The sequence below is a fragment of the Typopeltis vanoorti genome, chromosome 2 (genome assembly GCF_054136105.1).
Source record: "Typopeltis vanoorti isolate ZY-2024b chromosome 2, IOZ_Tvanoo_1.0, whole genome shotgun sequence".
NCBI lineage: Eukaryota > Metazoa > Arthropoda > Arachnida > Uropygi > Thelyphonidae > Typopeltis > Typopeltis vanoorti.
The window spans coordinates 157,587,208-157,600,361 of record NC_143550.1 but is presented as its reverse complement, the minus strand read 5'-3'; the positions used below and the strand labels follow the sequence as shown (position 1 = coordinate 157,600,361).

The window sequence follows — 13,154 nt, the reverse complement described above, 5'->3', positions numbered from 1 at the left end:
TCTGTGGCCTGCTGCCATTTGATTGTTTTTTCTGCATATGATTATGTTGCACTATTTTTAAGAATTAAAACATTTACTCTTGTGTCTTCTCTCCTTTAAATGAACACTGAAGTGCGGTTTTAAATAAATGTAATGACCCATTTCACAAAAAAATATCTTAAAGGGGAGAGAGAGAGAGAGAGAGAGAGAGAGAGAGAGAGAGAGAATAGAAAACAAACTGTGTAAATAAAGTCACATAAAAATAGAAGATTTTTCAGTCTACACTTGAAGTTGATCCCACCAGGAGAAACATGACTTATAGGCTTAAGCCTCTCTATCAGTATGCAGAATGGTTTCAAACATGTTTGGATGCAGAACATAAGAATCTCATGTTACCAGAAGCAAACAAATGTAGCGAAATGTCTTATTAATCAGTTTCATCTTGGAATCACTTACTCAAGATTTTATTTATTTTATTCCTTCACCGTGCAAATGATTTGTATTCACCCAATGAAGGACTCTCTCTCCAGATTTCGGAGGCTTTGCCTTTTCACGAGGCCTGTTCTGAGAGACGAAAAACCCGAGGTTCAGGGAGAAAAAAAAACCCTACCTCCGTATGAGACCGGCTAAATCACCTTTAGTCGAAATAGACCAGATAAAGGCTCCTCACGTCATGGACGGGACTCGAACCTAGGTTTTTTCGAAGCTGTTTAGCTTCGTCTATACCGACTTAGTTACGGAGGCTCTACTTACTTAAGATGAGAATATGACTCAATCTATATGGGATGAATTCCAACTTATTTTATTTTCATAATAGGAATGTGTTATTACTGCTTTCATACTTGATACATTGCACTGTGTTTTATAATTTAATAGTTTATAAGTATATATGATATTCATCATTTAGCATTTCCGAAATTCACTCAGGACAAAACTGTCCTGAGTGAATTATTTTAAAGTTATATCTTACGATGCGAACATAACAATATAAGGGGATGTTCCTGAACTTGAAGGATATATTCTAGCAATAAATACCGTCTTAAATTTATGTAATGTACCGGTGTATAAAACTGGATTTTTATCATACAACATTCTGTTATATAGAATAGCCAATATGACAATTAATAGTCCACTTTTATAAAACTTTTTAAAAAGAAAGCAGTGTAAATGCCGTTATAATACATTTGCAGCTTGTTCTAAATTGTCCGTCAAAACCAGCACCTACTGAACAATATTCGAATCGGGACATGCTGTTGGCAACTTTTCTCGAAAACAGACTTTCTATTCTGTTGATAGCACAGCTTTGGACATCGTTCAATGCTTTACAGTCTTCTAACAAAGACATCTTTTGTACAACTGTCATCTAGGTCATGGTTGTCATGCACTGATATCCAAGTCTTCATTCGAAGTTTTAGCGGCGTCAAATTTCGTAGTCTTATGGATGGTCTCAAATGGAATCTGACCTTCGCGGTCTAGGGCAATCATCTCCTAATTCTAAGAAGGAAGTAGACCAGGACACATTGGTGCTTTGAGGACAATTGAAATAAGGACATTGTTTGTTTATGCGTAATTGTCTATCATGCTAAATAAAACTTAGAAAAAAAAATAATCGAGTGTGGGGAAAACAATTACAAGCTGTCCCTAATAAATGTGGATGGTATTTGTCAGTTACGAAACGTATCTAAATATATCATTGAATAAAACGGAAAAGAAAATTGGGGTTACCTACGCGGTGCAGTGGCTTTGGTTACAAACTACTTGGTTGGAAAAGCAATCTCTATAGAAATTCCAACTGTAACCATAGGAGCTTTCTAGTTCTTATTCACCCGAGACTAATTAGCAAAGCTAACAGAGTTCTCCTGCAAAATAAACAATCCGATTTGGCAAAATTATTCTACCAAATTATGTTTTGAAGACAATTACTTTGCTGGAGAAGGCCAGCCAAGCAAAATAATAAAAATAAATGAATCATCCTGGAAATCTAGTTCCTGCGACATTCTTCTGTTTCATATATACACTCCGCCGTGTAACATGATTTTCGGTATAATCAGATTTAAAATCTTGGTTGTCACCTTTCTTATATTTCCACGAAATCCTGTATTTAGGAGATTTCTTATAAAATATTTGGAAAGTTTTCAACTCCGGAAATAATTCCAAGATTAAGAAATGCCAATCTTAGTAATATAAATATTTGTGGACATAAATTGACATATTTGTGTAAATATCTAGATGGCCTGGTTGATCGAGTAGATTTTGTATCCACTCTCCCACGAACATACTGTGGGTTCGAACCCCACAGTGAGCATGGATGTTTTGCAAATGCCTTTAAACCAGGGATGTCCAACCCGCGGCCTGCGTTAGGTCCTGGACTGTTAGTAATGCGGCTCCATAAGATCTTAAACTTTTAACGTTCTTATTGACATTTAAAAATACGAATGTTAACAATGCGAAAAATATTTCTTTCCGTTTTCATACAGGAATTTGAGAATAGGTTTCAAGATTTCAGAAAAAAAAGATCAATTTTTTTGTATATTTGAGACTCCATTTTCAGTCGACATAAATACATTACCTTCGAATTTTCAAATGGAATGTATAGGGTTGCAATCAGATATTCAACTCAAAGAAAATTTGATCATGTCTCTTTGCTAGATTTTTATAAGGCCTATCTTCCTAGGGGGAAATATCCTTCGCTTCACAATCACGATTTATTCATCTCATCACTTTTTTTGGTGGTACGTACATTTGTGAACAACTATTTTCAAGAATGAAACAAACGAAGAGTAAAGTTAGATCAAAAATGTCTGACGAGAACCTTGAGAATTCACTACGAATTGCAATCACTTCCATCGAACCAGACATTGATGAATTGGTTTCACGTAAACAAGACCAAATATCTCAGTAGTTTTGTGTTTATGCTGCCCTCTTTTTTCAATGTTATAATAAAAAATAATAATAAAAAAGGAAGTTTTGTTACTTATATACATTAACTATATTTTACATTTTATATGCGGCCCAAGACAATTCCTCTTCACTCAATGTGGCCCAGGCAAACCAAAAGGTTGGACACCCATGCTTTAAACTGTAGATAAATTTCATTGATAGTTGTGTATTCCTATTTTGTGTATTGGAGACTGGAAATAGCTTAAAAAGTTGCATGTCTGGTCTGTAGAAAAGGGTTTCAAACTTAACTAATCCTTAGCTCACTCTCTGTATCAACTTACTACAGCCTTTCGTGGGTAGGAGCCACATAAAAATATATACATATCTTTTTTATGAAATATATGTATGAAAAATTTTATGAAAAAATACACATGAAACATATGAAGGTTGAAATATGGCTCCCTGTACTAGAAAACGCTTCTTTAGTGGAGTTAGCATTTCGTATTTAAAGTTAGAAGTGTTCCTTGCCAGAGTGGACCATGAATCTTCCATTACACAGAGTTTAAAATGTAGAGTTTATTTGTATAACGTTTACTGGCCATAAACTAGATAATTTGTGAGCCCATTCACTAGCGACCTCACATTTAAATAGAGTCATTAGCAGTTGCGCATTTTTTTAAAAATTGTTGGAGTGTTCAAGCCTAATGCAGTTTGTTTTTGTTAGGAACACTAAAAACAGTTGAAATTATTACGCATATTTCTTTTCTTGTGTAGAACAGTAAGGTACAATTGTTACTAAACTTAGCGATATGGTTTCCTGGTTTATGTCGGCGTTTAATCTGAATGAATTACTGGCGAAAGAGTCGCGCTGTGAACCGCTAGATGGCCAAGAACTTAAAAGCAACTATATCACTGTCTATTTAAATTGTACATGTTTTTTATATCACTGTCTGTTTAAAACTTTTCGTCGCTTTTATTTTATCTTAATCAGTGAATTAATTATTTTATCTCTTTCTTGAGGACTTAATTTTGGAGCGTTTTAAAACAAAATATTATTTTTAAATTTTAACACTTAGATTTTATTTTCAGAGAAGTATTTTAGAAATGCGTTTACTTCTAGGGAAGACCGCTCCCCACTCCAATATAACTCAGACTATTCTGCTTGGTAAATGTCATCTATAAACAAATGTTTGTATAGTAATTTTTATCATCTGTTTTTCAAGATTGTCCAGCACAGAATCTCTTGAAGAAGTTCAAAGTTTTTTTAAGCCCTAATTCTTTATTCACTATAGTATTAACTAGTGTAGCGCTTTTCACTTTATCTTTGTTTTTAACAACTGTAGCAATAGTGCGAAGTAAGTTTTAGCATACAGCCCTTAGAATTCGATATACCATCGTCACTAAATGTAAGAATTTTAATCTTAGTCTGCAACGTAATAGGTTTACGCATTTTCTTCTTTTTCACTGGAAGCAATAGTACCCTTACTCTGAATTTCATCTGCCATTATTAATAACAAGTTAAAATGCTATTATAAGCAATTTATAATTCACTGTGAAACGCCAAAACAAGAGAGATTATTCACTGTAATGAATTAAATATACTCTCAGATACCTAGGATGTGATCTATCATATAAAGTGTAAAGATAGAAATATTAAACTATTAAATTTTGTTAACGGAAATGGTATATTAAATAACAGATTTAAACCATCACTTGTACAAAACATACTAGATTCAGAATATATAATGTCCTATCTAAACCAACTTTATTATAAGGAAGCGCAACATGGACCATAAAAAAAAGAAAGATTTTCGTTCGTTAACTCTTTTAAGAATGCTTACCATGACTCTTTTCTTCTCCTATTCAAATAATCACTTCGAATCGTACATTAAATTATTACATCCATCACTGACTGAAGATATCTTGAACAAACTGAACAACTTTACAACAAGCTGAAAGCAGCTAACGTAAATCGATGACGTAATTACTCTAAGAAACATAGTAAGAACTAATAATATCAATGTGAAAAGATGGAAGGAAAATGGTAGTTAGAGATGATCGAAAGGACTTGTATGGTCCCATCACAAGTATGAAAAGCGAAAAACTAACTCTGAAGAGTACTACAGTGGATTTTATCATGCAAATGATAAAATCCACTGTATCCAGGGAAAACGAATATGGGTTGATTGTATTTATGAATTGACACGAAAAGGGACGCTTAATTTACAAGATAACGTAAATCCAGATAGAGAAAAAAAAAGTCTGGTTATTTGGCTGAGACATCTAGAAGAAAAAAAAAAGTTAAAGTAAATAACACCGGTTTATCGAGGTTTCCATCAACGATGTATTTTGGTGAATTTGGCAGAACACTTGTATTCACTGGCTCTACCGCAGCAAAAGTCAGCATTTTCTAAAGCAGAAACAATAGTATTACAGCGGGGGAGTATAATGTGCTTTTTGGTTTCTCTGAACATGAGAACTGTTGTTAAAAATATCCATTCCTGAACTTCAGACAATCCTTTAGGTGTACCGAGCGGTTGGTTGATAAAAAAAAAAAAAAAAAAAAAAAAAAAAAAAACAGAATGCGCATATGTAAGAATAGTATTTTCCCCCTAGTTAGAAAGAAAAACAAAAGGGATGGAGCGCACCATAAGTAAATAGATAACGTCTTCAGTAAACATCACGCGCATTTCTTCAAATAAAATAAATAAGGACTGATTCACATTTTGTGCGATTGCATGCACATTAAATGGACTCTTGATGTTTAGATATTGGACAGCGGTGACCTAGAGTGCCCGTGGGTGAACAGCCATCCTCATTAATTTTTTAAATTATTTCACCGCTGTTTTTAACACAATTATACAGTAATCACCTTGATTATGCCAGGTGTTAGGCTTATAAAGGATATCCGATCCTGCCCAAATAGTAAATTTATAAATTTATATTTGCTTCAATATTTTTCTTTTGACAAAAAAGATGTTTCTTGGTGTACAAAAGATTTTCCTAGTGTTTTGTAGTGTACATTATAAATATCAAACTATATTAAATTCTGTCAACCCAAGTTGGAATGATTGTTATCAATTTCGAAAAAGGATTGCCCCTTTTTTATTGGTGCAGATGAATTAAACTAATGCAAAAACTGAGAACGATTAACCAATTATTATAAGACTTCCAAATGCTGAAGTTCTACAAAATTTGACCATCCAGAATCCAAGAATAACTTGAATGAGGACAGACAAAAACGAATCTTATAAGTGTTTACTCATTTTGCGAGATGCCTCTAAAAAGTAGGACTAAATGACCGACTTTCCCAAAATAAATTTGAGGCGGGGAGCGAGTTAATATTATGAACGCTGTGTCATAAACTATTACCTATTTTTCACGTGCTAGAATCTGATTAAAGCTAGTGGACCACCCTTCCTTATAGTACTAAAATGAAGTATAATTTTTGTACTTCCATAATCTTTATACTATATTAAGAATAATTACAGACCGCTAAGGTCACTTATGACAACTAGTCAAATACTATAGGAATCTGGTTTGTTGAGCAGAGTATTATTGAACCAGAAGACGGAGGAGAAGAAAATTTGAGGAGAACGAAGTCGCTTATTTACATTGGATTTTTGAACACATGAAGATCGTACTGGTTGGGAAGTGCATAACAGAGAAGATTCTCCAAAGGACAGTAGTAGAGGGAATGAACAAAAGGGCAAATAATTTGTTTTATTTGTGTGAAATTTACTTGGGAAGGGGAATAGGGACAAGGAAATTCCTGGTTAAATTTAGAAGAGATTGGGAATTCAGAAGTAAGTTAACACTTGAAGTGTAAGAGAAAAACTAATTGCTTGGACGATAAGAGACAAAGATTTCAATGTGTATGCTAAGAAAGATTGGAAGTTAGAACTATTCCAAGAAATAAAATCTCCTCTTATCCAGAGATTTGAGTAATATCAAAAATAAGATCGGAGTTAGTATTCAAGTGATGTTATTTTGATTCCGTATGGTCACTCCCGTACATCATTGGTTTTGGAAGTGAAGTTTTCTTCTAGAAGAAGAAGAAGTGGTGGGATCGTAGAAGTCCTTTCTAAAAGTTAGTAGGACAATCACGAACATCCAGGCCTCTGGCGGGATTCGAACTCGCAACCTCTTGGCTGGAGAGGGGAATACGATAATCAGTCGGCTAAGCAAACCGGTAGATGTTTTTAATTTGCATTATATAAGACACAATAAGTTTTGTGAGTATCAAATTTATCAAATTCATTAGAAGTTCCCTGAAGAATAATTTGGAGATTTAAAACTGAATAATGTAGAAACTGATATTCCAAATGTTTATTTGTATAGTGCAAGTCTTGTCAAATGAGAAAGAGGACTGCGATGTGCTCATCAGAAAAAAGTGGATTAGATTTTAAGTCAGAGAGTAAATGAAGAAAGGGTCCTATGGCACCTCCACCTTTTATTGCAAAGCTTGAGGATAAAGATCCGTATAGTGCGACTACAGAGAAAGCTGGCAACCTAGTTAATAAAGTCGAACGGCAGACAACATGAAAGCTTACTTAATGGACTTTTATATCAATTATTAGTTGAGAGGTTTCCAAAGAACATAGAAATCGAGTGTGAATGGATTTCTCAACTACTGTAGAAAAAACAACTGAAAAACTGAAATTTGTCGTACTTTTAAAGAAATACACTGCTTGAAAAAAAGTCAACGAACACCATAATGTGAGGAGCAAACAGCCATGGCTCCCACCTTATTAAGATGTACTGTAGGGCCTCCTTTCGCTGTGAAGACTGCAGCAATCCTACAGGAAATACTTTCCAGAAGCATACGAAAGCGATCAAAGGTAATTTTGGACCATTCTTCCTGTAGGCATCTAATGAGTTCCTGGACTGTTGTAGGGCAGACGTAACCTTTACTTCAGCTGACGCTTCAGTTCATCCCACAGATGATCAATAGGGTTGATCAGGGCTCTATGGAAGCCAGTCAAGTTTGGTGACGTTCATGTCCACAAACTACGCAGTTACAGCAGTAGCCTTATGAGGCTTCACTGCCTTCATGAAAGAGACAATGGTCAGTTCCGTAGAAACGCCACAAAGTGGAAAGCATTGCATCGTCCAGAATGTTCAAATACCTCACGGAGTTAAATGTGGCACCACAAACAGAGGTTTGAGACCAAACCAGGAAAAACAGAACCATACTATCACACTGCCACTTCCGAATTTCATAATTGGAGTTACGCATTCTGATAAGAGACGTTCACCGGCCATCCGCAACACCCACACTTGGCCATCTGCTCGGCAGTGGGCGTAGTGTGATTTGTCGCTCCATAATAACACAGATTTCCAAGCTTCCACATCCCACTGTACACTCTCTTCGCACCACTGAAGACGACGCTGCATGTTGGTTCGGGTAATGTGCGCCTTGCATATTGCGGTCCTATCGTGGAAACCCATGTTGTGAGCAACGGTTCCGAACGTTTTTGTGCAGATTCGTGTTCCAGCTAGGAGCTCTGCATTCAACGTGTTGGCAACGAATGGCGGGTTTTTATATATTATCCTTCGTAGCACCTTACGGTCACATTTGGTGAGTGGCGAGTCGTCTACTACGAGTAGCACTTGCAGTTGACTCCCTACAGTTCCTTCTTAGTATGGTATCGCTGATTGTTCGCCTGGGATGGCACATTTGTCAATCATTTGCCAAACAGATAGGCCTGCAACATGGCATTCTACCACAATGTCTCTTTCAAATTCCGCCAATTCCCTTCTTGCAGCGATTTCACCCACGACATGGTTGCACTAACTTCGGAGCATCATATGCCTTCAATTTATACCTGCTTCAAACACGTAACTGGTTACATGCCACTTGCTCATGGAGGTGTTCGTTGACTTTTTTTCCAAGCAGTTAGATATGGGCTTATTTCCAAGCTAATGGGTAAATATCACAATTAACTTCTGATACAAAACAGAAGTCAGCTGTGGAGCAGAAACCTTCAGAATAATCGAATAAATGATCAAGACTAGGAATTGCTTTGAATATCTAGCTTTTAGATTTTTTTTATCTTTTTCTGTCGGAAAATCAAAAGTTGCATTGAATGTTGTCACTTTGGAATAGTAGAATTACATTTATTAGATAATCGGACAAATTAAAAAAAAAAATCTAGATCTCTGTATTTTTTTCCTATGTCTACTGAAGTGAAAGCAGGTTGGACAAACGTTATTTCCGATAGTTTTGGAAAAGAACCAGAAAGTATGACTGCCATTTGGACATGATACAAGTTTCCTGCTTTTAGCGTTTTCAAAATCCGTTTTGGATGCGTTGATAATTTGATTGTGACTATTTTGAGCTTTGGTATGGGTAAAAAGGAAGGTGGAGATTTTTGATGGAAGCCAGCTGCGATTTGTTTGATTATTCTCGTGAACAGTCTTGGCACTTGTGGGAAGGAAAACTTAGATAAGGGACATGTCAAGTATATTGTTTCCATATCTATGAGAGTTGTTTCAGTAATCTGCTAAGTGAAAATGGTTTGATTCAGGGTTGTCCTAATTGTTCTTTTGCCTATTCTGTTCCTTCTATTCATAAATGACCTGCTTTTACTAACCTTAAATCGCATCCATAATTCCACTGATGGTACATTGCGAGTCTCCTACACATTTGACAAAAAATCAATGCCCAAATATTCTATCCTTCAAGAACTTTTACAGCCAATGGCTTAAACATTAATCTCGTAATCCATCAATAAGGATTAAAATAACTAAATCAGATTCACATGCAAGATTAGATTTCGCTTCTTAGACTGACACTTACGTGTAGTCTTTCCATACAAGGACACCAGTAACAACATCTTCAAAAAATATCTTATACTTTTAGCTATATATGTATATATATATACGAATAAAAATAAGGTCCCCCATTTCCCACTTAACACATATATTCAGATTAAAACGGATATGATTTTTTAGGGGAGTTTCAACGTAGAATTCTTTATGAAAAAAAATTTTACATTGCAAATTTCCCCAACATCTAATAAAAAGAATTACGAATACTTGTTATAAAGACCCGTGTGTGTGTGCGTGCGTGCTTGCGTGCGCGAGTGGGTAGGCATGAGAAATAATGATATTTCTTGAAACGCTTCATGATCCATTTCTGTAATCATGTTGATGCGTCAAGTTCCTCTTCGTCACTACAACAAAAATAGCAAGAAGTAAAATTTCGAAATTAGATTCACTAGGGAAAAAAAAATAGATCGCTCCAGACTGCTCAAAGATGCTATGCTTTTTCGAAATACTCTAAAACACTCCACGAGTCGCTTCCGTGATGTATAGCAAAATCATCTATTTTCCATCGTTTGGCTGATTTGTTAGGTGTGTGAATGATGGTATGTTTATCATTACATTTTTAATGATCTTTCATAATTTACCGAAGAAATAATTTCTCGGTAATATAATGAAACTGTTGAGTTACCATTTTTATTTATTTCTTTATTTATTTCAAGAAATAGAAGCTGTTAGTATACATTCCGAATTCGCGTCAAATGATTCCCTGAATCATCTGAGTTTCGGCTGAATTATAGATTTCGTAGGTGTGCTGTATTCGTATTTGAAATTTCTCAATAAATTGATAAATAAATTTCTCTTGCAATTATACCTATTGTAAAAAACGTTTGTATTACAGTGTTTATACTTTTGTGTTCATGTAATTCCTTTGAAGGAGAATGAATATTTAAAAAAATTATTTTTATATCATTAATAAGTAACACGTATTTCATATAGATACGTTATTTCTAAGCAATAAACATTTCGTCTGCTACTAGTCTGCACGTAAAACCTTGACGCCGTTTGAGAAATTCACGTTCACCCAACGAAAACAAAAAATCACTGTTATTTTGGTCTTCCTCAGGAGGAAAATGAAACGTATACACGTGGATAAGCTTGTATCTCAGAGGTAAAATATTCCTGGAATACAGCCTTACTTACACACTTGCCAAAAGAGAGTAGCAGTACTTACTGAAACATGCATAAATGACTCTTGGACATAAATGAAATCTTCCGGCCCAAAAATAGGCGTCTAGTCGTGAAAATTCAAAACTGATGTTTTGTCGTAGATGGCGTAAAAAAGCAAAATCAGCATTAAGGATAATAATTCTTACATAAAGCATGGACAATAATAATTTTATACCTGACTATGGAAAACATGCACTCGTTTGGTAAACTTCTATGTGTCGCTTTTTGCGTCAGTGTGCTGTTAATATATTAATATTAATAATAATATTAATAATAATAATAATTATTATTATTATTATTATTATTATTATTATTATTATTATTATTATTATTATTATTATTATCTGAGATCTCCAGAGTCAGGGGCTCATCGAGGGAGGCTATAAATCACCAAAGCCAGCTATCATACCTTCCCTTAAATTCATTTACACTAATGCACTCACTGCCCCTAAGGGCAAATTATTCTACTCACTCACTGCATTCTGGGAGAAAAACCTAGTTCTTATCCCTTTCTTGACTGCGAACAAACTTAACTTCGATGGATGCCCTCCATGTTCTCTCCCCACCTTCCATATAACGAAAAATTTCATCAGATGATATCCTATACCACCCATTTAAAAGTTTATAGACCTCTATCATATCACCCATTTTTCTCCTTAACCAGAGTCTTACTCACAATCTGTTCTCATAATCTAAATCCCATAATCCGGATATAATCTTCGTCACTCTTCTTTGCATCCTTTCAACAGCTTCTTTATCCCCTTGGAAACTGGGAGACCAAATCTGCGCTGAATAAGGTCTCAGCGACAAAATGACTTCCTTATCCTAAGATGTCAAGGTTCGCTTCACTATCACATTTATCCTCTGAGTTGTATTTGCAACTTTTTCTATGTAACCTTTGAACTTCAAATTCCTATTCACCAATACGCCAAGTTCCCTTGCCTCCTCAGTTTATATAATATGCCCTGGAACTCTAATCATACCAAAGTGCATAACTTTACACTTACTAACATCAAAGTGATAGCTATTTTCGTTGCTAAAATTTCTAGCCCCTATTCAAATCATTTTGTAAGTGCTGAATATCAGTAGCATCTCTGATTACCCTGCCTATCTTCGCATCATCGGCAGACATTTTCACATCTGATGTTAGACCTGCTTGATGTCATTAATGTATATGTCGCAGGGAAATGATGAAAATAGGGATTTGATCAAATCCCTAAGGGATATGATCAATTCACGGAAGATGTTAAAATAACAACTCTGTGGGGTGATTTCCCTGAAGGAAGTAAGTGATTTGATCAAATCCCTTAACTGTTTTAGTGAAAAGATGAAATAATATTGTTTAGATATTAAAAGTATTTATTTAGTAAACCATGCATTATTAAATGTAGAATAGTTAATACAACAATAGTCATTGAAACACAAATTATTTATTAATCAATTTATTATATATTTTTAAAAACAAAAAAGATATTTTTAGTGAAATTTTAAACATTTTTCGTGAATGTAATTAATAAATAATAATGTTTATTCATTTTTATTAAAACACGTTGTTGATTTGTGGCATCTCGAGTTACAAAGAACGTTACTTTTTTTACAGGCACATCTTTTTGTTTTACATTGTAATTTGGATTGCTCACAGGAACACTTCTTAAATCCTTGACCTCCAAATACGGATAATTTTCCTGCAATCTCACGCAGACTTAGGTTAATCTGTGGAACTGTTTCGTTAAATGTTGTAGTAGCTATTTGAAGAGCGTTTCTAGGTAGCCAATCTTTTATAATTCCAACTGAGGTACCAATTTGGTATAAATTATTTTTTATATCTAATACGATCCCCACGATGTTATTTCCATCTAATGGGCCTCTATCTACCTTAGGTACATACACCAAAACTGTGGAATTCACTAACACGTCTTTAAATTTCTTCAAAGAAACTTCTTTCATTTTTTCAGCTGATCTTTTCAGGTGTTTTGCAGCATTTTCCCTTTGATCTTTAATGCTCTCTTCTTTTTTGGCATAAATAGCATAGAATTTTCGATCCATATCCTTCTTCTCCTACTGTATTCCCACATATTGAGCGCACCGGATTTTTACAAATGTCACATGAATGGGCTCCAGTAGATTCCATTCTACAAACAACACAACATGCTTTACTGTCGCTGACAGCTGCTTCCCCTTCTGATGCAAGTAACACTACAGATGTTTTAACTGTTGAAGCAGGAGTTGAAGTAGAGTTGTTAACTGGTTCGAGTTGTCTCATTGTCGATAAAGAAATTGATTCAATTTCTGGTAGA

The 13,154-nt window shown here is 34.8% G+C and overlaps 1 protein-coding gene across 1 annotated transcript in view; it reads right to left on the bottom strand.

The window, feature by feature from the left end:
- LOC150109564 (protein Obscurin-like) overlaps positions 1-12,804 on the bottom strand; it is a 1,271,613-nt gene extending 1,258,809 nt beyond the window's left edge. Inside the window, exon 1 of the mRNA XM_090402667.1 lies at positions 12,532-12,804. Coding sequence (XP_090258793.1) covers positions 12,532-12,804 — 273 coding nt within the window. The remainder of the gene's footprint in view (positions 1-12,531) is intronic.
- Between the last annotated feature and the right edge of the window lie 350 nt (positions 12,805-13,154).